Source organism: Archocentrus centrarchus, chromosome 7 (genome assembly GCF_007364275.1).
Source record: "Archocentrus centrarchus isolate MPI-CPG fArcCen1 chromosome 7, fArcCen1, whole genome shotgun sequence".
Taxonomy (NCBI): domain Eukaryota; kingdom Metazoa; phylum Chordata; class Actinopteri; order Cichliformes; family Cichlidae; genus Archocentrus; species Archocentrus centrarchus.
In genome coordinates this window covers 1,907,661-1,934,856 of record NC_044352.1, presented here as the reverse complement: position 1 = coordinate 1,934,856, position 27,196 = coordinate 1,907,661, and the positions used below count along the sequence as shown (strand labels likewise).

Sequence of the window (27,196 nt, the reverse complement as noted above, 5' to 3'; positions counted from 1 at the left end):
TTATCGAAGGCTTCGTATTCAATTCAACGGGCTTGTCACATGAGGCCCCTGAATTTGGCGTTCGTTTGACCAAAAATTCCCGTCCTCTTTCCTGCCATCAAACGCACGTGCTTTGCCCGATCTGCCCCAAAATGGAATCATTTATGAACACACCTACACTGAATCCATAAGTGGAGAAACAATGGCGATTGCTGCAATTGCGCCCCCTACAGAAGAAACTGCAATTTTGTATGGAGGCCCACCGCATTAGTTTCTTTGAATTGCATGAAAATTTTTTTACATGTTCTTCAGATACTCCTGATCAGAAAAGTCAATTAGACCTATGCCCTATTTTGCACGCTGCAGCCGTGACCACCACCCCAATATCAAGATGACGTCACTATGGAGAAACCACAACCTTGTCACACGTATTGCGCAATCACTCACGCACTCTTTCTGCACTTTGCTTGCAATTTCCTTTCCCTTATGTACCGGACAAGACTTAATTTAGATTTGTGGATTCAGAGCAACAAGTGCACTAGTGCCCCCTACAGATAGAACAAAAGCATTAGATGGTGAGAATCACATTTAGGTTTTCTGATATGCATGAAAAAAGCTAGAAAACTTCGCAACAGTCAAACAGACAGATTCAACAGTGTTATCATGTCCGTCCTTGCCCAGATTTTCATCTTTTGCCAGTGGGGATTACATTTGGCAGAACAGGTGGCTCTCTGACAGCTTGAAGGGGGATCTCAGGTGGCTCGCAGGTGGCTCGCAGGCTGTTTGCAGGCCAGGTTGTTCGCAGGGAAGGCAGGTCGCAGGTTGCAGGAGCAGCGGCTCTCAGGCGGCATGCAGTGGGGTTTGCGGGGCTCGCAGGTGGCTGGCTGGAGATTTGCGGAGCTCGTAGGTGACTCGCTGGGGGTTCGCGGGGGCTCACTGGCGGCTCGCGCTGGGTTTGGCGGTCGCGCAGGCAGCGAGGGCCGTAAAACGCCGCTTGCGGCTTTAATTATTATTATTATTATTATTATTAGGCCCGAGCCGACGAAGTCTCGGCGAGGAGCCTATTGGATTCACTATGCCACATACCCCAAAATGCGTTAAAATCCCCACGGTCGCATGGGACGCGGTCGCCAGTGACCCCCGACCTCATAGGGACGTGGGTCAGGTCGAGACGTTTCCGAAAAGGTATGCGTCGGGGTGACTGGGAAAACGCCTAATTGTTTTTGCTCGAATTCTCCATTATTTAGGCCCGAGCCGACGAAGTCTCGGCGAGGAGCCTATTGGATTCGCTATGCCACATACCCCAAAATGCGTTAAAATCCCCACGGTCGCATGGGACGCGGTCGCCAGTGACCCCCGACCTCATAGGGACGTGGGTCAGGTCGAGACGTTTCCGAAAAGGTATGCGTCGGGGTGACTGGGAAAACGCCTAATTGTTTTTGCTCGAATTCTCCATTATTCTTTATTATTATTATTTTCTTTATTATTATTATTATACTTTCTCTCTCTTTGAACCCAATTTTGACCCCCTGAACATGCGCGAAAAGTCACCATTTTTTGCATGGTGGTCAGGTCTGGCGAAAAATTACGTATTTTAATGTCGCCACAAACTAACTCCAAAACACGGCTCCACAGCGCCCCCTGGAAATTTCATTTTTCGGTGCCCTTATGGGAGAGGCCAAATTCAAGTTTGCCCTAGAGTCATGAAATTCTCGTCACACATAGAGCATGTCTGGACAAACAATAAATCCTCTTGAGGCACCCCTCCATGACCCACAGGAAATCCACCAGGTTGACTTGAAATTTGGCTTTCGCCGAGTCAGCAATTTCGCTCACCTTGTATTTGCGCGAACTTCTCCTAGAGCATTTGACCCACAAACACCAAAATGGCTCAGCATCATTTAGAGACATAGGGCATCTAAAGTTATCGAAGGCTTCGTATTCAATTCAATGGTCTTGTCACACTAGGCCCCTGAATTTGGCCTTCGTTTGACCAAAAATTCCCGTCCTCTTTCCTGCCATCAATCGCACATGTTTTGCCCGATCTGCCCCAAAATGGAATCATTTATGAACACCCCTACACTGAATCCATAAGTGCAGAAACCACGTCGATTGATGCCATAGCGCCCCCTACAGAACAAAATGAAAATTTGTATGGGGGTCCACAAAATTAGTTTCTCTGGTATGCATGAAAATTTTTTTACACAATCTTCAGATCCTCCTGGTCAGAAAAGGCAATCAGACCTATGCCCAATTTTGCACGCCACATGTGCCACCACACCGCAAATGTGCGTTGCGTTTATATGGGGAGCCAACAATTTACTTTCTCAGACATGCATGCAATTCGAGACAAACTTTCTGGACCCCAGCACGATCAAAAAAGTCAATGACACCCATGCCCACATTCCCACAGGAAATCCGCTAGCTTGGCTTGAAATTCTGTTTTTGCCAATTTTGCACTGTTGGACACCTCATATTTGCTCAAACTTCTCCTAGGGCATTTGACGCACTAACACCAAAATGCCTCTGCATCATCTAGAGACATAGGGCATCCAAAGTTATCGAAGGCTTCGTATTCAATTCAACGGGCTTGTCACATGAGGCCCCTGATTTTGGCATTCGTTTGACCAAAAATTCCCGTCCTCTTTCCTGCCATCAATCGCACGTGCTTTGCCCGATCTGCCCCAAAATGGAATCATTTATGAACACACCTACACTGAATCCATAAGTGGAGAAACAATGGCGATTGCTGCAATAGCGCCCCCTACAGAAGAAGCTGCAATTTTGTATGGAGGTCCACCGCATTAGTTTCTTTGAAATGCATGAAAATTTTTTTACATGTTCTTCAGATACTCCTGATCAGAAAAGTCTATCAGACCTATGCCCTATTTTGCACGCTGCAGCCGTGACCACCACCCCAATGTCAAGATGACGTCACTATGGAGAAACCACTACCTTGTCACACGTATTGCGCAATCACTCACGCACTCTTTCTGCACTTTGCTTGCAATTTCCTTTCCCTTATGTACTGGACAAGACTTAATTTAGATTTGTGGATTCAGAGCAACAAGTGCACTAGTGCCCCCTACAGATGGAACAAAATCATTAGATGGTGGGAATCACATTTAGGTTTTCTGAAATGCATGACAAAAAGGTAGAAAACTTCGCAACAGTCAAATAGATAGATTCAACAGTGTTATCATGTCCATCCTTGCCAAGATTTTCATCTTTTGCCAGTGGGGATTACATTTGGCAGAACAGGTGGCTCTCTGACAGCTTGAAGGGGGATCTCAGGTGGCTCGCAGGTGGGTTGCAGGCTGTTTGCAGGGCAGGTTGTTCGCAGGGAAGGCAGGTCGCAGGTTGCAGGAGCAGCGGCTCTCAGGCGGCATGCAGTGGGGTTTGCGGGGCTCGCAGGTGGCTGGCTGGAGATTTGCGGAGCTCGTAGGTGGCTCGCTGGGGGTTCGCGGGGGCTCACTTGCGGCTCGCGCTGGGTTTGGCGGTCGCGCAGGCAGCGAGGGCCGTAAAACGCCGCTTGCGGCTTTAATTAGGGCCCGAGCACGAACTGTGCGAAGGCCCTATTGTAATTGCTTCGTTTATTATTAGGGCCCGAGCACGAACTGTGCGAAGGCCCTATTGTAATTGCTTCGTTTATTATTATTTTTTTTTTTTTTTTTTTATTATTATTATTATTATTCAGGCAAATGAATTGGCTTTTTGGGGGCTTTATCATATTCAAAAACTCATGAACCTTTGCACATGCGTCACACCTGGTGAAAATTTAAGTATTTTAATGGGCTCGGGCAAGGGCGCGCCCAAATGGCTCGCTAGCGCCCCCTAAACTGGAGCCCCACCGCTGTGTTTCACGTACATGAATGAAACTTCATACACATGTATATCATGTCCAGGCGCACAAAAAATCCTCTTGGAGCCATGCCCTAAACCCAACAGGAAGTCCGCCATTTTGAATTAATTATGCAAATTTGGCGATTTGCAGCCCTCACACTTTTTCTAATAACTCAGAGGTTTTAGACCTTATCATCTTCATATTTGGTTTGTCTAACCTACACCCCCAGGGGAATCTAAATCTCGAAAATGGTGAGTTTTTGCCAAGGGGGAGGGGTCCTTATGCCCCTTTGAACTTTGATCATTCGCCATGAAATTTTGATTGCCTCTCATTCATACCTACATGATCCAATGTGCATCAAACTTCTCCAGTAGGATGAGGGTGCCCCCCTGAACACATACATATGACAATATTTAATATCAGTCGCAGCGCCACCTAGTGGGAACAGGAAATGTCATATTTTACACTTGGAGGTCCAGCTCCAAGGTGGTTTAGCAGAACCATCTCAAATTTCACCTGGAAAGCCTTAAGAAGTTGGACTTACTGTGTTTTCAAAACTGTGAGTTTTTGACAAAAGGGCATGACCCTTATGGGACGGCAAAGTTCGATGATTCGCCATGAACACAAAAACGGCTGTAACTCAAAGCCAACTTGCCCAATCTGGCTCAAACTTCAGTGGTGTGATAAGCATGCTGCCCTGAACACACTCATATGCATAAAGTCCATAAACGGTAGAGCGCCGCCTAGTGGCAGCTCGGAATATCTTAAAATAGCAAGTTTTTTGAGTAGCCCCGGAGCTACGTTTTATCTACATGTATGAAAATGTACAGGCTCATGTAACATACTAAGACGTACAAAAAAGTCTCTTGGACCCATACCCCAAACCCTACAGGAAGTCGGCCATCTTCAATTGAAGGTGTCAATTTTTGCGATTTCCACGCCTGCTATTTGAACGAACTCGTCCTAGGGCATTTCACTCACTGACACCACATTGGCTCCAGATCATCTACACAAGTAGCCCATCAAATATTGTGGAAATCTTTACAAAATATTAAACGGCCTTGTCACACCAGGCCATTAAATTTGGCCTTTGTTTTTCTCCCTCACCACCAAAATTGTTTGTGCACTTGTTCGCACATGCTTTGTCTGATCAGGCTGAAAATTTAATCACTCATGTACACACCCAGGCTGAATCCATAACTACAGATTCAAGACTGTAGGCGCAATAGCGCCCCCTACAGAAGCAAATGAAAATTTGTATGACCGTCCACAGAATTAGTTTTGCTCTGAAATACATGAAATATCTTTCACCATTCCTTACAAAATCCTCATCTATTTGATAAGCCTCCTGCCCTGAACACATTGATATGCATAAAGTCCATAAACGTTAGAGCGCCCCCTACTGGCAGCTTTAAATATCATAATATACCATGTTTTTTAGCTAGCCCCTGAGTTACATTTTATCTACAGCTCTGAAATTTTGCACACTCATGTAACATCCTAAGACATACAAAAAAGTCTCTTGGAGCCATACTCCAAACCCTACAGGAAGTCCAGCATCTTCAATTGAAAGTGTCAATTTTTGCCATTTTCAGGCCTGCTATTTGAATGAACTCCTCCTAGGGCATTTCACCCAGTGAGACCAAATTGGCTCCACGTCATCTAGACAAACAGCCCATCAAAAAAGTCAATCAGACCCATGCCCTATTTTGCATGCTGGAGCCGTGACCACACCCCCAAATATTCCATTGCGTCTATGCCGAGAGCAAAAGATACCTTTTCCTATAAAAGAATTCAACTTTCTAGAGACCCATCACGATCACAAAACCTCCGAGTGCGGCACGGGTCGACGAGCGCCACAGGTCGACGCGCGTGGAGTGCGAGGGCCCGATATCACCGCTTGCGGTTTTAATTATTATTATTATTATTATTTTTTTTTTTTTTTTATTATTATTATTATTATTATTATTCAGGCAAATGAATTGGCTTTTTGGGGGCTTTATCATATTCAAAAACTCAGGAAACTTTGCACATGCGTCACACCTGGTGAAAATTTAAGTATTTTAATGGGCTCGGGCAAGGGCGCGCCCAAATGGCTCGCTAGCGCCCCCTAAACTGGAGCCCCACCGCTGTGTTTCACGTACATGAATGAAACTTCATACACATGTATATCATGTCCAGGCGCACAAAAAATCCTCTTGGAGCCATGCCCTAAACCCAACAGGAAGTCCGCCATTTTGAATTAATTATGCAAATTTGGCGATTTGCAGCCCTCACACTTTTTCTAATAACTCAGAGGTTTTAGACGTTATCATCTTCATATTTGGTTTGTCTAACCTACACCCCCAGGGGAATCTAAATCTCGAAAATGGTGAGTTTTTGCCAAGGGGGAGGGGTCCTTATGCCCCTTTGAACTTTGATCATTCGCCATGAAATTTGATTGCCTCTCATTCATACCTACATGATCCAATGTACATCAAACTTCTCCAGTAGGATGAGGGTGCCCCCCTGAACACATACATATGACAATATTTAATATCAGTCGCAGCGCCACCTAGTGGGAACAGGAAATGTCATATTTTACACTTGGAGGTCCAGCTCCAAGGTGGTTTAGCAGAACCATCTCAAATTTCACCTGGAAAGCCTTAAGAACTTGGACTTACTGTGTTTTCAAAACTGTGAGTTTTTGACAAAAGGGCGTGACCCTTATGGGACGGCAAAGTTCGATGATTCGCCATGAACACAAAAATGGCTGTAACTCAAAGCCAACTTGCCCAATCTGGCTCAAACTTCAGTGGTGTGATAAGCATGCTGCCCTGAACACATTCATATGCATAAAGTCCATAAACGTTAGAGCGCCGCCTAGTGGCAGCTCGGAATATCTTAAAATAGCATGTTTTTTGAGTAGCCCCGGAGCTACGTTTTATCTACATGTATGAAAATGTACAGGCTCATGTAACATCCTAAGACGTACAAAAAAGTCTCTTGGACCCATACCCCAAACCCTACAGGAAGTCGGCCATCTTCAATTGAAGGTGTCAATTTTTGCGATTTCCACGCCTGCTATTTGAACGAACTCGTCCTAGGGCATTTCACCCACTGACACCAAATTGGCTCCAGATCATCTACACAAGTAGCCCATCAATAATTGTGGAAATCTTTAAAAAATATTAAACGGCCTTGTCACACCAGCCCATTAAATTTGGCCTTTGTTTTTCTCCCTCACCACCAAAATTGTTTGTGCACTTGTTCGCACATGCTTTGTCTGATCAGGCTGAAAATTTAATCACTCATGTACACACCCAGGCTGAATCCATAACTACAGATTCAAGACTGTAGGCGCAATAGCGCCCCCTACAGAAGCAAATGAAAATTTGTATGACCGTCCACAGAATTAGTTTTGCTCTGAAATACATGAAATATCTTTCACCATTCCTTACAAAATCCTCATCTATTTGATAAGCCTCCTGCCCTGAACACATTGATATGCATAAAGTCCATAAACGTTAGAGCGCCCCCTACTGGCAGCTTTAAATATCATAATATACCATGTTTTTTAGCTAGCCCCTGAGTTACATTTTATCTACAGCTCTGAAATTTTGCACACTCATGTAACATCCTAAGACATACAAAAAAGTCTCTTGGAGCCATACTCCAAACCCTACAGGAAGTCCAGCATCTTCAATTGAAAGTGTCAATTTTTGCCATTTTCAGGCCTGCTATTTGAATGAACTCCTCCTAGGGCATTTCACCCAGTGAGACCAAATTGGCTCCACGTCATCTAGACAAACAGCCCATCAAAAAAGTCAATCAGACCCATGCCCTATTTTGCATGCTGGAGCCGTGACCACACCCCCAAATATTCCATTGCGTCTATGCCGACAGCAAAAGATACCTTTTCCTATAAAAGAATTCAACTTTCTAGAGACCCATCACGATCACAAAACCTCCGAGTGCGGCACGGGTCGACGAGCGCCACAGGTCGACGCGCGCGGAGTGCGAGGGCCCGATATCACCGCTTGCGGTTTTAATTAGGGCCCGAGCACGAACTGTGCGAAGGCCCTATTGTAATTGCTTCGTTTATTAGGGCCCGAGCACGAACTGTGCGAAGGCCCTATTGTAATTGCTTCGTTTATTATTATTTTTTTTATTTTTAGGCCCGAGCCGACGAAGTCTCGGCGAGGAGCCTATTGGATTCACTATGCCACATACCCCAAAATGCGTTAAAATCCCCACGGTCGCATGGGACGCGGTCGCCAGTGACCCCCGACCTCATAGGGACGTGGGTCAGGTCGAGACGTTTCCGAAAAGGTATGCGTCGGGGTGACTGGGAAAACGCCTAATTGTTTTTGCTCGAATTCTCCATTATTCTTTATTATTATTTTTCTTTATTATTATTATACTTTCTCTCTCTTTGAACCCAATTTTGACCCCCTGAACATGCGCGAAAAGTCACCATTTTTTGCATGGTGGTCAGGTCTGGCGAAAAATTACGTATTTTAATGTCGCCACAAACTAACTCAAAAACACGGCTACACTGCGCCCCCTGGAAATTTCATTTTTCGGGCCCCTATGGGAGAGGCCAAATTCAAGTTTGCCCTAGATTCATGAAATTCTCGTCACACATAGATCATGTCAGGACAAACAAAAAATCCTCTTGAGGCACCCCTGCATGACCCACAGGAAATCCACCAGGTTCACTTGAAATTTGGCTTTTGCCGAGTCAGCAATTTCGCTCACCTTGTATTTGCGCGAACTTCTCCTACAGCATTTGACCCACAAACACCAAAATGGCTCAGCATCATTTAGAGACATAGGGCATCTAAAGTTATCGAAGGCTTCGTATTCATTTCAATTGTCTTGTCACACTAGGCCCCTGAAGTTGGCCTTCGTTTGACCAATAATTCCGGTCCTCTTTCCTGCCATCAATCGCACATGCTTTGCCCGATCTGCCCCAAAATGGAATCATTTATGAACACACCTACACTGAATCCATAAGTGCAGAAACCACGTCGATTGATGCCATAGCGCCCCCTACAGAACAAAATGAAAATTTGTATGGGGGTCCACAAAATTAGTTTCTCTGGTATGCATGAAAATTTTTTTACACAATCTTCAGATCCTCCTGGTCAGAAAAGGCAATCAGACCTATGCCCAATTTTGCACGCCACACGCGCCACCACACCGCAAATGTGCGTTGCGTTTATATGGGGAGCCAACAATTTACTTTCTCAGACATGCATGCAATTCGAGACAAACATTCTGTACCCCAGCACGATCAAAAAAGTCAATGAGACCCATGCCCACATTCCCACAGGAAATCCGCTAGCTTGGCTTGAAATTCTGTTTTTGCCAATTTTGCACTGTTGGACACCTCGTATTTGCGCGAACTTCTCCTAGGGCATTTGACCCACTAAACCCAAAATGGCTCAGCATTATCTAGAGACATGGGGCATCCAAAGTTATCGAAGGCTTCGTATTCAATTCAACGGGCTTGTCACACGAGGCCCCTGAATTTGGCGTTCGTTTGACCAAAAATTTCTGTCCTCTTTCCTGCCATCAATCGCACGTGCTTTGCCCGATCTGCCCCAAAATGGAATCATTTATGAACACACCTACACTGAATCCATAAGTGGAGAAACAATGGCGATTGCTGCAATAGCGCCCCCTACAGAAGAAACTGCAATTTTGTATGGAGGTCCACCGCATTACTTTCTTTGAAATGCATGAAAATTTTTTTACATGTTCTTCAGATACTCCTGATCAGAAAAGTCAATCAGACCTATGCCCTTTTTTGCACGCTGCAGCCGTGACCACCACCCCAATGTCAACATGACGTCACTATGGAGAAACCACAACCTTGTCACACGTATTGCGCAATCACTCACGCACTCTTTCTGCACTTTGCTTGCCATTTCCTTTCCCTTATGTACTGGACAAGACTTAATTTAGATTTGTGGATTCAGAGCAACAAGTGCACTAGTGCCCCCTACAGATGGAACAAAAGCATTAGATGGTGGGAATCACATTTAGGTTTTCTGAAATGCATGAAAAAAGGTAGACAACTTCGCGACAGTCAAATAGATAGATTCAACAGTGTTATCATGTCCATCCTTGCCAAGATTTTCATCTTTTGCCAGTGGGGATTACATTTGGCAGAACAGGTGGCTCTCTGACAGCTTGAAGGGGGATCTCAGGTGGCTCGCAGGTGGGTTGCAGGCTGTTTGCAGGGCAGGTTGTTCGCAGGGAAGGCAGGTCGCAGGTTGCAGGAGCAGCGGCTCTCAGGCGGCATGCAGTGGGGTTTGCGGGGCTCGCAGGTGGCTGGCTGGAGATTTGCGGAGCTCGTAGGTGACTCGCTGGGGGTTCGCGGGGGCTCACTGGCGGCTCGCGCTGGGTTTGGCGGTCGCGCAGGCAGCGAGGGCCGTAAAACGCCGCTTGCGGCTTTAATTATTATTATTATTATTCAGGCAAATGAATTGGCTTTTTGGGGGCTTTATCATATTCAAAAACTCATGAAACTTTGCACATGCGTCACACCTGGTGAAAATTTAAGTATTTTAATGGGCTCGGGCAAGGGCGCGCCCAAATGGCTCGCTAGCGCCCCCTAAACTGGAGCCCCACCGCTGTGTTTCACGTACATGAATGAAACTTCATACACATGTATATCATGTCCAGGCGCACAAAAAATCCTCTTGGAGCCATGCCCTAAACCCAACAGGAAGTCCGCCATTTTGAATTAATTATGCAAATTTGGCGATTTGCAGCCCTCACACTTTTTCTAATAACTCAGAGGTTTTAGACGTTATCATCTTCATATTTGGTTTGTCTAACCTACACCCCCAGGGGAATCTAAATCTCGAAAATGGTGAGTTTTTGCCAAGGGGGAGGGGTCCTTATGCCCCTTTGACCTTTGATCATTCGCCATGAAATTTTGATTGCCTCTCATTCATACCTACATGATCCAATGTGCATCAAACTTCTCCAGTAGGATGAGGGTGCCCCCCTGAACACATACATATGACAATATTTAATATCAGTCGCAGCGCCACCTAGTGGGAACAGGAAATGTCATATTTTACACTTGGAGGTCCAGCTCCAAGGTGGTTTAGCAGAACCATCTCAAATTTCACCTGGAAAGCCTTAAGAAGTTGGACTTACTGTGTTTTCAAAACTGTGACTTTTTGACAAAAGGGCGTGACCCTTATGGGACGGCAAAGTTCGATGATTCGCCATGAACACAAAAATGGCTGTAACTCAAAGCCAACTTGCCCAATCTGGCTCAAACTTCAGTGGTGTGATAAGCATGCTGCCCTGAACACACTCATATGCATAAAGTCCATAAACGTTAGAGCGCCGCCTAGTGGCAGCTCGGAATATCTTAAAATAGCAAGTTTTTTGAGTAGCCCCGGAGCTACGTTTTATCTACATGTATGAAAATGTACATGCTCATGTAACATACTAAGACGTACAAAAAAGTCTCTTGGACCCATACCCCAAACCCTACAGGAAGTCGGCCATCTTCAATTGAAGGTGTCAATTTTTGCGATTTCCACGCCTGCTATTTGAACGAACTTGTCCTAGGGCATTTCACCCAGTGACACCAAATTGGCTCCAGATCATCTACACAAGTAGCCCATCAAAAGTTATTCAGGGTTTTGTAGAATATTGAACGGTGTTGCCATGGCAACCCTCTGAATTTGGACTTTTTTCAATTTCAAATTCACAGAGATTCTAAACATCAGCCCCTGGGCTGTGCTTTCTGTATGTACCTGAAAATGTGCCTGCTGATGTAAGATGCTAACATCTACAAAAAAGTCTCTTGGACCGATAGCCGAAACACAACAGGAAGTCAGCCACGTTCACTTTAAAGTGTCATTTTTGCAGCATTTTTCGCCTTTTTCAGGCCTTTTTGCCTCAACTCCTCCTAGGGCATTTGACCCAGTGAGACCAAAATGGCTCCAGATCATCCACACAAGTAGCCCATCAAAAGATATTCATGGTTTTGTAGAATATTGAACGGTGTTGCCGTAGCAACCCTCTGAATTTGGACTTTTTTTCCATTTCAGGCCCAGATAGGTTCTAAACATCAGCCCCAGGGCAGTGCTTGGTCTGTGTACCTGAAATCGTGCATGCTGAAGTAACATCCTAAGACGTACAAAAAAGTCTCTTGGACCGATAGCCGAAATCCAACAGGAAGCCTGACATGTTCTAATTAAGGTGTCATTTTTGCAGCATTTTTCACATTTTTCAGGCCTGCTATTTGAATCATCTTCTACTACAGCTTTTCATCCAGTCACACCAAAATGGCTCCAGATCATCTACACAAGTAGCCCATCAAAAGATATTCATGGTTTTGTAGAATATTGAACGGTGTTGCCGTAGCAACCCTCTAAATGTGGGATTTTACTCATATACCACAGTGCACCAAATTGTTACATCTCTGACATACATTGTCCGATCTGCCTCAAACTTCACAGGCTTAATGGGAGGGTAAGGGAGACTGGACACACCCCTCTATCAGCTTTGTTTCACACTCATAACGCCACCTAGTGGCAACAGGAAATCAGTAGGACACTGATACTCATCATCCTATGGTCATTACAGTTTCATTGATGGCTGCAGGCATTACATAGAGCATTGTGACATATTAATTAGTGGGCACTCACCGACGCCACCTAGTGGAAGCGGGAGACGATCGACGCGAAGTACGGCTAGCCTGCTGAGCCGTCAGCAGCCGGGTGAGCCAGCTACTCTCTCGTCTGCGAGAACCTCCGAGCGCGGTTCGGCTGGAGCGTGCCACGGGTCGACGCGCGGCTTGGCTGGAGCGCGCCAGGGGTCGACGCGCGCCGGGTGCGAGGGCCCGCTCATCGCCGCTTGCGGCTTTAATTATTATTATTTTTTTTTATTATTCAGGCAAATGAATTGGCTTTTTGGGGGCTTTATCATATTCAAAAACTCATGAAACTTTGCACATGCGTCACACCTGGTGAAAATTTAAGTATTTTAATGGGCTCGGGCAAGGGCGCGCCCAAATGGCTCGCTAGCGCCCCCTAAACTGGAGCCCCACCGCTGTGTTTCACGTACATGAATGAAACTTCATACACATGTATATCATGTCCAGGCGCACAAAAAATCCTCTTGGAGCCATGCCCTAAACCCAACAGGAAGTCCGCCATTTTGAATTAATTATGCAAATTTGGCGATTTGCAGCCCTCACACTTTTTCTAATAACTCAGAGGTTTTAGACGTTATCATCTTCATATTTGGTTTGTCTAACCTACACCCCCAGGGGAATCTAAATCTCGAAAATGGTGAGTTTTTGCCAAGGGGGAGGGGTCCTTATGCCCCTTTGAACTTTGATCATTCGCCATGAAATTTTGATTGCCTCTCATTCATACCTACATGATCCAATGTGCATCAAACTTCTCCAGTAGGATGAGGGTGCCCCCCTGAACACATACATATGACAATATTTAATATCAGTCGCAGCGCCACCTAGTGGGAACAGGAAATGTCATATTTTACACTTGGAGGTCCAGCTCCAAGGTGGTTTAGCAGAACCATCTCAAATTTCACCTGGAAAGCCTTAAGAAGTTGGACTTACTGTGTTTTCAAAACTGTGAGTTTTTGACAAAAGGGCGTGACCCTTATGGGACGGCAAAGTTCGATGATTCGCCATGAACACAAAAATGGCTGTAACTCAAAGCCAACTTGCCCAATCTGGCTCAAACTTCAGTGGTGTGATAAGCATGCTGCCCTGAACACACTCATATGCATAAAGTCCATAAACGTTAGAGCGCCGCCTAGTGGCAGCTCGGAATATCTTAAAATAGCAAGTTTTTTGAGTAGCCCCGGAGCTACGTTTTATCTACATGTATGAAAATGTACATGCTCATGTAACATACTAAGACGTACAAAAAAGTCTCTTGGACCCATACCCTAAACCCTACAGGAAGTCGGCCATCTTCAATTGAAGGTGTCAATTTTTGCGATTTCCACGCCTGCTATTTGAACGAACTTGTCCTAGGGCATTTCACCCAGTGACACCAAATTGGCTCCAGATCATCTACACAAGTAGCCCATCAAAAGTTATTCATGGTTTTGTAGAATATTGAACGGTGTTGCCATGGCAACCCTCTGAATTTGGACTTTTTTCAATTTCAAATTCACAGAGATTCTAAACATCAGCCCCTGGGCTGTGCTTTCTCTATGTACCTGAAAATGTGCCTGCTGATGTAAGATGCTAACATCTACAAAAAAGTCTCTTGGACCGATAGCCGAAACCCAACAGGAAGTCAGCCACGTTCACTTTAAAGTGTCATTTTTGCAGCATTTTTCGCCTTTTTCAGGCCTTTTTGCCTCAACTCCTCCTAGGGCATTTGACCCAGTGAGACCAAAATGGCTCCAGATCATCCACACAAGTAGCCCATCAAAAGATATTCATGGTTTTGTAGAATATTGAACGGTGTTGCCGTAGCAACCCTCTGAATTTGGACTTTTTTTCCATTTCAGGCCCAGATAGGTTCTAAACATCAGACCCAGGGCAGTGCTTGGTCTGTGTACCTGAAATCGTGCATGCTGAAGTAACATCCTAAGACGTACAAAAAAGTCTCTTGGACCGATAGCCGAAATCCAACAGGAAGCCTGACATGTTCTAATTAAGGTGTCATTTTTGCAGCATTTTTCACATTTTTCAGGCCTGCTATTTGAATCATCTTCTACTACAGCTTTTCATCCAGTCACACCAAAATGGCTCCAGATCATCTACACAAGTAGCCCATCAAAAGATATTCATGGTTTTGTAGAATATTGAACGGTGTTGCCGTAGCAACCCTCTAAATGTGGGATTTTACTCATATACCACAGTGCACCAAATTGTTACATCTCTGACATACATTGTCCGATCTGCCTCAAACTTCACAGGCTTAATGGGAGGGTAAGGGAGACTGGACACACCCCTCTATCAGCTTTGTTTCACACTCATAACGCCACCTAGTGGCAACAGGAAATCAGTAGGACACTGATACTCATCATCCTATGGTCATTACAGTTTCATTGATGGCTGCAGGCATTACATAGAGCATTGTGACATATTAATTAGTGGGCACTCACCGACGCCACCTAGTGGAAGCGGGAGACGATCGACGCGAAGTACGGCTAGCCTGCTGAGCCGTCAGCAGCCGGGTGAGCCAGCTACTCTCTCGTCTGCGAGAACCTCCGAGCGCGGTTCGGCTGGAGCGTGCCACGGGTCGACGCGCGGCTTGGCTGGAGCGCGCCAGGGGTCGACGCGCGCCGGGTGCGAGGGCCCGCTCATCGCCGCTTGCGGCTTTAATTATTATTTTTTTTTTTTATTATTATTCAGGCAAATGAATTGGCTTTTTGGGGGCTTTATCATATTCAAAAACTCATGAAACTTTGCACATGCGTCACACCTGGTGAAAATTTAAGTATTTTAATGGGCTCGGGCAAGGGCGCGCCCAAATGGCTCGCTAGCGCCCCCTAAACTGGAGCCCCACCGCTGTGTTTCACGTACATGAATGAAACTTCATACACATGTATATCATGTCCAGGCGCACAAAAAATCCTCTTGGAGCCATGCCCTAAACCCAACAGGAAGTCCGCCATTTTGAATTAATTATGCAAATTTGGCGATTTGCAGCCCTCACACTTTTTCTAATAACTCAGAGGTTTTAGACGTTATCATCTTCATATTTGGTTTGTCTAACCTACACCCCCAGGGGAATCTAAATCTCGAAAATGGTGAGTTTTTGCCAAGGGGGAGGGGTCCTTATGCCCCTTTGAACTTTGATCATTCGCCATGAAATTTGATTGCCTCTCATTCATACCTACATGATCCAATGTGCATCAAACTTCTCCAGTAGGATGAGGGTGCCCCCCTGAACACATACATATGACAATATTTAATATCAGTCGCAGCGCCACCTAGTGGGAACAGGAAATGTCATATTTTACACTTGGAGGTCCAGCTCCAAGGTGGTTTAGCAGAACCATCTCAAATTTCACCTGGAAAGCCTTAAGAAGTTGGACTTACTGTGTTTTCAAAACTGTGAGTTTTTGACAAAAGGGCGTGACCCTTATGGGACGGCAAAGTTCGATGATTCGCCATGAACACAAAAATGGCTGTAACTCAAAGCCAACTTGCCCAATCTGGCTCAAACTTCAGTGGTGTGATAAGCATGCTGCCCTGAACACACTCATATGCATAAAGTCCATAAACGTTAGAGCGCCGCCTAGTGGCAGCTCGGAATATCTTAAAATAGCAAGTTTTTTGAGTAGCCCCGGAGCTACGTTTTATCTACATGTATGAAAATGTACATGCTCATGTAACATACTAAGACGTACAAAAAAGTCTCTTGGACCCATACCCCAAACCCTACAGGAAGTCGGCCATCTTCAATTGAAGGTGTCAATTTTTGCGATTTCCACGCCTGCTATTTGAACGAACTTGTCCTAGGGCATTTCACCCAGTGACACCAAATTGGCTCCAGATCATCTACACAAGTAGCCCATCAAAAGTTATTCAGGGTTTTGTAGAATATTGAACGGTGTTGCCATGGCAACCCTCTGAATTTGGACTTTTTTCAATTTCAAATTCACAGAGATTCTAAACATCAGCCCCTGGGCTGTGCTTTCTCTATGTACCTGAAAATGTGCCTGCTGATGTAAAATGCTAACATCTACAAAAAAGTCTCTTGGACCGATAGCCGAAACACAACAGGAAGTCAGCCACGTTCACTTTAAAGTGTCATTTTTGCAGCATTTTTCGCCTTTTCCAGGCCTTTTTGCCTCAACTCCTCCTAGGGCATTTGACCCAGTGAGACCAAAATGGCTCCAGATCATCCACACAAGTAGCCCATCAAAAGATATTCATGGTTTTGTAGAATATTGAACGGTGTTGCCGTAGCAACCCTCTGAATTTGGACTTTTTTTCCATTTCAGGCCCAGATAGGTTCTAAACATCAGCCCCAGGGCAGTGCTTGGTCTGTGTACCTGAAATCGTGCATGCTGAAGTAACATCCTAACACGTACAAAAAAGTCTCTTGGACCGATAGCCGAAATCCAACAGGAAGCCTGACATGTTCTAATTAAGGTGTCATTTTTGCAGCATTTTTCACATTTTTCAGGCCTGCTATTTGAATCATCTTCTACTACAGCTTTTCATCCAGTCACACCAAAATGGCTCCAGATCATCTACACAAGTAGCCCATCAAAAGATATTCATGGTTTTGTAGAATATTGAACGGTGTTGCCGTAGCAACCCTCTAAATGTGGGATTTTACTCATATACCACAGTGCACCAAATTGTTACATCTCTGACATACATTGTCCGATCTGCCTCAAACTTCACAGGCTTAATGGGAGGGTAAGGGAGACTGGACACACCCCTCTATCAGCTTTGTTTCACACTCATAACGCCACCTAGTGGCAACAGGAAATCAGTAGGACACTGATACTCATCATCCTATGGTCATTACAGTTTCATTGATGGCTGCAGGCATTACATAGAGCATTGTGACATATTAATTAGTGGGCACTCACCGACGCCACCTAGTGGAAGCGGGAGACGATCGACGCGAAGTACGGCTAGCCTGCTGAGCCGTCAGCAGCCGGGTGAGCCAGCTACTCTCTCGTCTGCGAGAACCTCCGAGCGCGGTTCGGCTGGAGCGTGCCACGGGTCGACGCGCGGCTTGGCTGGAGCGCGCCAGGGGTCGACGCGCGCCGGGTGCGAGGGCCCGCTCATCGCCGCTTGCGGCTTTAATTATTATTTTTTTTTTTTTATTATTATTATTCAGGCAAATGAATTGGCTTTTTGGGGGCTTTATCATATTCAAAAACTCATGAAACTTTGCACATGCGTCACACCTGGTGAAAATTTAAGTATTTTAATGGCCTCGGGCAAGGGCGCGCCCAAATGGCTCGCTAGCGCCCCCTAAACTGGAGCCCCACCGCTGTGTTTCACGTACATGAATGAAACTTCATACACATGTATATCATGTCCAGGCGCACAAAAAATCCTCTTGGAGCCATGCCCTAAACCCAACAGGAAGTCCGCCATTTTGAATTAATTATGCAAATTTGGCGATTTGCAGCCCTCACACTTTTTCTAATAACTCAGAGGTTTTAGACGTTATCATCTTCATATTTGGTTTGTCTAACCTACACCCCCAGGGGAATCTAAATCTCGAAAATGGTGAGTTTTTGCCAAGGGGGAGGGGTCCTTATGCCCCTTTGAACTTTGATCATTCGCCATGAAATTTTGATTGCCTCTCATTCATACCTACATGATCCAATGTGCATCAAACTTCTCCAGTAGGATGAGGGTGCCCCCCTGAACACATACATATGACAATATTTAATATCAGTCGCAGCGCCACCTAGTGGGAACAGGAAATGTCATATTTTACACTTGGAGGTCCAGCTCCAAGGTGGTTTAGCAGAACCATCTCAAATTTCACCTGGAAAGCCTTAAGAAGTTGGACTTACTGTGTTTTCAAAACTGTGAGTTTTTGACAAAAGGGCGTGACCCTTATGGGACGGCAAAGTTCGATGATTCGCCATGAAGACAAAAATGGCTGTAACTCAAAGCCAACTTGCCCAATCTGGCTCAAACTTCAGTGGTGTGATAAGCATGCTGCCCTGAACACACTCATATGCATAAAGTCCATAAACGTTAGAGCGCCGCCTAGTGGCAGCTCGGAATATCTTAAAATAGCAAGTTTTTTGAGTAGCCCCGGAGCTACGTTTTATCTACATGTATGAAAATGTACATGCTTGTGTAACATACTAAGACGTACAAAAAAGTCTCTTGGACCCATACCCTAAACCCTACAGGAAGTCGGCCATCTTCAATTGAAGGTGTCAATTTTTGCGATTTCCACGCCTGCTATTTGAACGAACTTGTCCTAGGGCATTTCACCCAGTGACACCAAATTGGCTCCAGATCATCTACACAAGTAGCCCATCAAAAGTTATTCATGGTTTTGTAGAATATTGAACGGTGTTGCCATGGCAACCCTCTGAATTTGGACTTTTTTCAATTTCAAATTCACAGAGATTCTAAACATCAGCCCCTGGGCTGTGCTTTCTCTATGTACCTGAAAATGTGCCTGCTGATGTAAGATGCTAACATCTACAAAAAAGTCTCTCGGACCGATAGCCGAAACCCAACAGGAAGTCAGCCACGTTCACTTTAAAGTGTCATTTTTGCAGCATTTTTCGCCTTTTCCAGGCCTTTTTGCCTCAACTCCTCCTAGGGCATTTGACCCAGTGAGACCAAAATGGCTCCAGATCATCCACACAAGTAGCCCATCAAAAGATATTCATGGTTTTGTAGAATATTGAACGGTGTTGCCGTAGCAACCCTCTGAATTTGGACTTTTTTTCCATTTCAGGCCCAGATAGGTTCTAAACATCAGCCCCAGGGCAGTGCTTGGTCTGTGTACCTGAAATCGTGCATGCTGAAGTAACATCCTAAGACGTACAAAAAAGTCTCTTGGACCGATAGCCGAAATCCAACAGGAAGCCTGACATGTTCTAATTAAGGTGTCATTTTTGCAGCATTTGTCACATTTTTCAGGCCTGCTATTTGAATCATCTTCTACTACAGCTTTTCATCCAGTCACACCAAAATGGCTCCAGATCATCTACACAAGTAGCCCATCAAAAGATATTCATGGTTTTGTAGAATATTGAACGGTGTTGCCGTAGCAACCCTCTAAATGTGGGATTTTACTCATATACCACAGTGCACCAAATTGTTACATCTCTGACATACATTGTCCGATCTGCCTCAAACTTCACAGGCTTAATGGGAGGGTAAGGGAGACTGGACACACCCCTCTATCAGCTTTGTTTCACACTCATAACGCCACCTAGTGGCAACAGGAAATCAGTAGGACACTGATACTCATCATCCTATGGTCATTACAGTTTCATTGATGGCTGCAGGCATTACATAGAGCATTGTGACATATTAATTAGTGGGCACTCACCGACGCCACCTAGTGGAAGCGGGAGACGATCGACGCGAAGTACGGCTAGCCTGCTGAGCTGTCAGCAGCCGGGTGAGCCAGCTACTCTCTCGTCTGCGAGAACCTCCGAGCGCGGTTCGGCTGGAGCGTGCCACGGGTCGACGCGCGGCTTGGCTGGAGCGCGCCAGGGGTCGACGCGCGCCGGGTGCGAGGGCCCGCTCATCGCCGCTTGCGGCTTTAATTTGTTTTGATTTTTATTAACAGCCTCGATTTACCTTCCCATCATTTATTAATGTGCATACAGTACTGTGCAAAAGTCTTGAGCCACCACTCATATCTTTATATTTTAGTAGGAAAATGGGAAAAGGTGCAGCGATTTATCGAAACTTGCAGCATATGAGGCAAAAACAGAGTTTGTATGATGATAACGAGCTTGTCAGTATTTGGTGTGACCTCCTTTATCCTGAACTCTCTGAAGCAGCTTCCTGTCAGTCCTTTAAGCAGTCTGCAGGAACAGTTCTCCAGCTTCCTGAAGGACATCCAGAGCTCTTCTTTGGATGTTTCTGTCTTTGGTTCTGCTCTCTGTCAGGATGATCACACACTGCTTCAGTGATGCTGAGGTCCGGGCTCCGGGGAGGCCCATCCATGACTGTTAGTGTTCACCTGTGTGTTTTCTATCCAGGTGTGCTCTTACTGCACCGTCAGTGTGTTTGGGATCATTGTCATTTCTAGATTGGATGGTAGATCAAAATCCGATGGTACTTTTCCATAATTCCATCAGTTTTGGTCAGATCTCCAACACCACCGGCTGAAATGCAGCCCAAACAGTGGCGGCGCCACCGTGCTTCACAGATGGCTGCTGGAGCTCTCCTGAACTCACCCGTATATACTGACGATGATTTTAACTAAAGTTTTAAATGTGGAAACACAGCTCCATCAGACCTGCTGCCTGACTTCAGTGTAGATCTTGTGTGATATGGCAGACCTCAGCCTTCCCTCTCTGCTTCCCTTCATTAAGAACGGCTTCCTGACCACGAGACCATCTATGATGAGGCTTCAGTGAGCAGCAGATGGATCAGTTGAAGGTCCAGATGCAGCTCTCAGGTCCTGTCAGGTCTTTGCTGGATTTGTTCCCGATCATCTCATCTAAATAGTTTTTTAGACCTCACACTTCTACTTCTGTGCTCCGCGTGTCGAGTCCTCAGGGTTTCAGCTAACAGCTCTTTGGGAATCACTTTGTAGGTGCAGAAATCCTGTTTTATGCTGTCAGAGATATTTTTGGCATTTTTCATAGATTCAGCTAAAGAAATGGGAACATATGATGTGTTTTTGTGACAGGCTGAGAGCAGCAAAGAGCCTGAAGATACAATTTAAAACTGGCTCTTCCCTGAGTTAGGAGCCTTTTTAATGCTTGAATGATTCATGGGTCAGGAAGACGGGACTGAAAATGAGTGAAAAAGCAGCCGATGTCCAAAGAGGAGCTTTGAAAGAGCTTCACAAAGCTGGAGAACTGTTGCTCAAGAGCACTTTAAACATTACAGGAAGGTCCGGCTGCTTGGAAGCAAATAAAAAGAAATGAAGAGTGGCTCAAGACTTTTGCACGGTAGTGTGTTTCTGTTGTCAGTCTTTGGAAGATCAGAACAATTTAAAACAAGTTTCAAAAAAAGGACAAGAAGTGATTTAATTTGTTTGATTTGCTTCTTTGACTTTGTATTTATTTACTTTATTTCATTTTTCTATTTTAGTTCTAAATTAATTTGTTTTTAAATTGATTATTTGATCTTTGCATTTTACTAAATGTGTTTCCTTTTCTAAATGAGGGAGCTCTCATTCACCTTTTCACCTTTGGACTGAGGCTGAACTCAGAGCTGCAGGAGGCGAAGAGCAGAAATAAATTCATTTGGAAAATAATTAGAGGAACGATGCAAATGCAGCATTTAATGGGTTTTAAAATCAATGAAATTAAATGCAACAGAAATATGAGTGTTTCAGTTTGATTTGTTTTTGGACTCAGTTTTGATCTATACTGTAAATATGAAGCGACACAAAATATCACAGCCTTCCTTTAAAACCTGTTATTATAATATCACACATTTACCCATCCACTTCAATAAGATATGAATTAATTACCCCTGTAAGCAAAGCAGTCCAGAGCTAAGAGTGACACGTTTGCTGCTGAACAGGTAAAAGAAGAAGAAGAAATATGAAAGCAGCTCAGAGCGTCGGGCGGCGCCGTCTGAGCTCCCTGATTTACTTGCCTGCACTTTGCTGTAATTGGTGTATAATCACATTTATGACCCAGGTGATTTCATTACTCTGTGTGTGTGTGTGTGTGTGTGTGTGTGTGTGTGTGTGTGTGTGTGTGTGTGTGTGTGTGTGTGTGTGTGTAGTACTGCAGCCTCCGGTGCTGACAGAGACGCCGAAATCACATACAGTGTTTTCTCGAGAAGACCTCAGTCTGACCTGTGAGGCCACCGGTAACCCGACACCCACGTATGTATACACCAGACCTGTGTGTGTGTGTGTGTGTGTGTGTGTGTGTGTGTGTGTGTCCCCTTCCTCCCTCTGATCACTTTGTTGTTATGGTGATAAACTCTTTTCCGTTCCTCTCCATCGTTCCCATCCTTCCCGGCTCATCCTTCTTTCCTCTCGTCCCTCTCACCGCCTCACTCCCTGCTTCTCTAGTCTTGGCTTTTCAGGCAGGTGTAACTCACCTGTTTAAATTAAGGCCTAAGGTTTGGACTTTTGGGGGTGTGGTCGTATTTTGTATTTACATATTTTCGGCCCTTGTTCATAAGGATAAAGATTTTATATGAAGCTGTCAGCACATTGATCCTTCCTTAGATTGCTGTGTGTTTTGTCATTCTCGGTTTGGATCATTTCTTGAAGGTTTCTTCCGGTGAATCTGTAAATTCTCCCACTTCATCTGCAGGTTCCGCTGGGTGAAAGATGGCGAGGTGTTGGGGTCGGAGAGTTTAGGATCCGGAACGCTGAGAGCCGATAATTCTTCCCTGGAATTGTTAGAAGGTTACTACTGCTGCTACGCCTCCAACAGCCTGGGCACCGCCATGACGCAAACCGTGAAACTCATTGTTGAGCGTGAGTCACAAACACACACACACACACACAAACCCGCCACTTGCTGATTCACAGATATCACGTGATGTTATACAAACACACACACACACACACACACACTTCAGTGAGTCAGTGAGGTTGATCGGGGCCACCTGTTCTGTGCGCTCATCCCAGGTTGCCATGGCAACCATTTCCTGGAGCCGGAGCTGTGATGTCACTCAGCGGGGAGGGTGCACCGTGTTGGTGCGGAGGACGAAGCGGTGATGGGAAGTCACCGTTTTCCACCCGGCCTGACTGACTCACTGAAATCTGATTAAATATAACTCAACAAATGAGCTCAATACATTTAGGAAACTTTCATATTTATTGTCTTTACACAATAATGTTCATCACTGATTTTTGTTCTCTTTATGTCATTTTGCAGTTTTTAATATTGGCCAGATCATTTTTATATTTGTTGCCATCAGCTGATGGTGAGAATAGAGCAGCTCTCATTCTGCTGCTTTTAATCTTTAAATGGATTTTTTCATATGAAAAGCATCAGACTGCAGTCGCCTCTGTGCAGCATGAACGAGAGCAGCCGCTCCTGAAAACTCTTCTGTTCTTCCTTATTTGTATCTTTTTGTATTTGTATCTCCATTTTTTTGCTTCTTCCTTTTCTTTTTTGGCCTTTTATTTTTAATTTAAGACGCTGAAATAATCTTAAGCTTCGACTAGAAGCTCCAAACGTTTCAGATTCCCTGCGGCATCCTGCTGCAGTGATTAAATTATAACCTCTAAAATCAAAGCCGTGGTGTGACTGAATGAAAGGTGATCGCCCGCTGAAGTCTGAACTCGTGTTGTGTTGCTTTGTGTTGCAGCTCAGCCGGTTCTTCTAAAACAGCAGGTAATACGTAAGCGAGCATCCAAGGGCCAGAGCATCGTCCTGTCCTGCAACCCTCCAGAGAGCTCCACTCCTCCCAGCATCCACTGGATGAACATGAGTGAGTGTTTTCTGTGACACACGGATGTTTAATCCCGTCTGCGTCCCTGCACGAATTCTCAGCAGCTTTGCACAGTTTGTTTGCATCCATCATTCCAGCTTTTTGGGGAGGGATTTGAATCCCTGTGCTGCAGTGCAGACTTTTCCACTCAGACTAATGAATGCAGCACAGTCAGCTGACGCTTCTGAACTTTTTTATATTTCTTTATTTAACTTCCCTCCTTTTCTCCTTTGCCCTTCTCTGCTTTTTATATTATTGACTTAAATGTTGAGGCTGCAGTTCACTAAAGAGAAAAGCTGATTGTTTAATATTACACTGAAAGGAAAACTCCAGTTTTCCTGCTTTGGATAATGTCTTTTCCCACCTATGTTAAACTGTCCTGGCTCAGATCTGATGCACATCTCACGGAGCGAGAGAGTGACGATCGGCCTGGACGGGAACTTGTACTTTGCGAACCTCGAGCAGAGTGACAGCAAAGAGGACTACATCTGCCACGCCCAGTACAAAGAGGCCAGGACTATCCTCCCCGCCACCTCCGTGTCCCTGACTGTCGAGCAGAGTGAGCGCACACACACAACACTGCACAGCCGAGCATGAACACACTGCCTGTGCAGGTGTGAGCATGCTCAGCCAGAGCAATGATGATACTGCCCAGCACTGCTAATGTGTGTATCATATTTCATGTAACACAACTGAGAGAGCTGCGTATAAACTGCATACCTGAGTATCGCTATAATTACAGGAGGCGTGATGAAGCTACAGATCCATAATAAATGAAGTTGATCACAGGTCGTGATTTACTGGGTGCTGATTACACTCTTTCTTCACATCTTCCAGGTAACAATGTTGCTAATGAAGAAAAACCCCGCTTCTTCCATCCCAGCGTGCACCACTCCAAAATCATGGCCCTCAGGGGTCACAACGTCACCCTCGAATGTTTACCCAAAGGCCTGTAGGTATCTCAGCATCCACTTGTGTTGAAGTGTGTGTCTTTTGTGTATTCATCCACTTTTATTCACATTTTTATTCAACCTGAATATTTTTATGATGCAAACAGTTTATGTGCTCAACACTTGTTGTCCGCACATCTACAATTTGATGTGTAAAAGTTGTGAACTTGTATGACGGTAACACACAGTGCAGTCAGTTTTAACTAGCATCCTCCACAATGCTGGTAACCCATGTAGGGTCGGGTCTCGAACATGCGCTTTGACCCTGCAGACCTTCTTTTGTGAGCTTTTTTCCTTTGTGTGCCAAAGAAGTCTCAGCTATCATTGGTGGTAATCCTAGTCAGCCTTTTTCTTTTTTTAATGTGAATAGTGTTTGATGCTTGTCTGTTTTCTTTGTCCTGATTGGCTGAGGCTAGCGTTAGGCTTAGGGTCATCATGACTCAGACCTCAGTGGGTTAATCAAACCCTAACCCTCAACCCAGTAGATGTAAAAAGATTAATGTACATAAATGAAGATATTTAAATTTCCACATTTAAAAGGTTTGATTCCATACCTGAAAAACGAAACCTGACTGAAGTCCAGCTCCCCTTCAGCATCATCTCCTTGTGCACTTCTGGAGCACTTTCAGCACTTTGGCTGTTGTTGGAGCTCTCTGTGAGGATGCCTTCTGCATCTGTGATTGACTCTGACTGAACAGCAACTTCTTTGCGATCCAGAGACAGAGCCGTTTCTTTCAATCATGAATTTGTCCCCCAGGGGCGAACTGTCACTGCAGAGAATATAAGTCACCTGCAGTGTGGCTGACCTGTGGCTGTGGCATTGTCCCCGAAATAAACTTCAAATTAAGGGGCGTCTGTTTTGGCACCTCCAGTGTGCTCTGAACAGGACTTCCAGAGACTGATCTGAAAGCTTGAAGCAGTCCAAAGGAGCACCAGGAGATGACCCTGAAGGGGCAATAAGCCACATTAAGGCCCTGTTTAAATGACATTTCCAGTGGATACGTGTCGTTTTGATGCGTTTTGGCCTCCCATTAACACGCGAACGGAGTGAAAACGATACTTTTTGGAATCGGCCTCCAGAGTGGTGTGTTTCTGAGAGTCCATATCCGTGTAAACGGACAAATACCCCCATTTCCAAAAAGTATCATTTTCACTCCGTTCTCGTGTAAACGGGGGGGGGGGCCAAAACGCATCAAAACGACACAGTTTCCAACGTTGTCGTGTAAACGGGGCCTCAATCAGACCTGTTCTTTTTTTGTATGAGTGCAGATTGTAAGTTGTCAGAGACTCTGAGAGCTGTGTTTAAATATGTTCCTCAGTTTTTACTAATGAACATCTTGTTGCATCTTGTAGACATACATGTAGAAGGGGGGTTAAAGTGAAAGTCAACAGCAAGTAAACATGTTCTGCTTTTCCACTACCTGTAATCAGAAATAGTACCTTTTATATTTTGCCATTTCATATTTTCTGTTCATATTTTCAAGAAGATGCCTGGTATCTGTTTTCACACACATTCAGCACTCCCAATCCTTCTCATGAAATCATTACATCTGTCCTGTTTCATTCTAATTATCCTGCTTCCTGTCTATGTAATAAATGGATTCTCATTATAGTTTTGACTTAATGATGAAGAAGGATATTATATCCTTAACGAGATGATCTGCTCTAATTTCCTGCTGTGATCGATCACCGCCTACCTCGCCTCCGTGATCAATTCTTTCTCACAGTCACGTCTTTGTGTCTGTCCCTCTGTTCTTCCGTCTCTGTCTCTGCAGACCCACTCCGAAGGTGGAATGGAGGAAGAAGGATGGTATCCTGGAAAACACGACTGGTCAGGTCACTAACTTTGACCGCTGGCTTCGCTTCAACAACATCACTCAGGATGACGACGGCGAGTACGAATGCAAAGCCTCCAACATCCACGGCTTCGCCACACGCTCCTTCACGGTCACGGTGGAAGGTAGGCCGTCGTGATGCTCTGTGTTTGTGCTTGATCAGAGAGGACGGCCTCATGATTGTGTGGGGACAGACTCACACTGAAGACGTTCAGGCAAATTTACAGGGTTTAGGGTTGGAGCTAGGGTTAGGGTTACAGCCGAGATTTAAACACTGTTTTTCTTCTTTCTCCAGCGGCTCCTTACTGGGTGAAGGAGCCCCAGGACCTAATGTACACCCCAGGGGAAACAGTGCGACTGGACTGTCAGGCTGAAGGCATCCCGAAGCCCACCATCACCTGGAGAATCAACGGTCAGCTGTTCACAGGTACAGCAAGTTTCTCATGGACCTGGTTGTGATTCTGTAGGGTGAACTGTAGTACCCGGTGAGTGTAATTTAATACTGAGGGATTATTGACTGCTTAAAAAGTGCATA

The 27,196-nt window shown here is 45.1% G+C and overlaps 1 protein-coding gene across 2 annotated transcripts in view; it reads left to right on the top strand.

The window, feature by feature from the left end:
* The window catches only part of LOC115783157 (neural cell adhesion molecule L1-like), a 64,421-nt gene that overhangs the window by 19,687 nt on the left and 17,538 nt on the right, over positions 1–27,196 (top strand). For both annotated transcript variants that reach the window (XM_030733842.1, XM_030733841.1), the window contains exons 4-10: positions 22,206–22,308; positions 22,748–22,914; positions 23,754–23,876; positions 24,265–24,435; positions 24,714–24,828; positions 26,602–26,786; positions 26,957–27,088. In XM_030733842.1, coding sequence (XP_030589702.1) covers positions 22,206–22,308; positions 22,748–22,914; positions 23,754–23,876; positions 24,265–24,435; positions 24,714–24,828; positions 26,602–26,786; positions 26,957–27,088 — 996 coding nt within the window. The remainder of the gene's footprint in view (positions 1–22,205; positions 22,309–22,747; positions 22,915–23,753; positions 23,877–24,264; positions 24,436–24,713; positions 24,829–26,601; positions 26,787–26,956; positions 27,089–27,196) is intronic.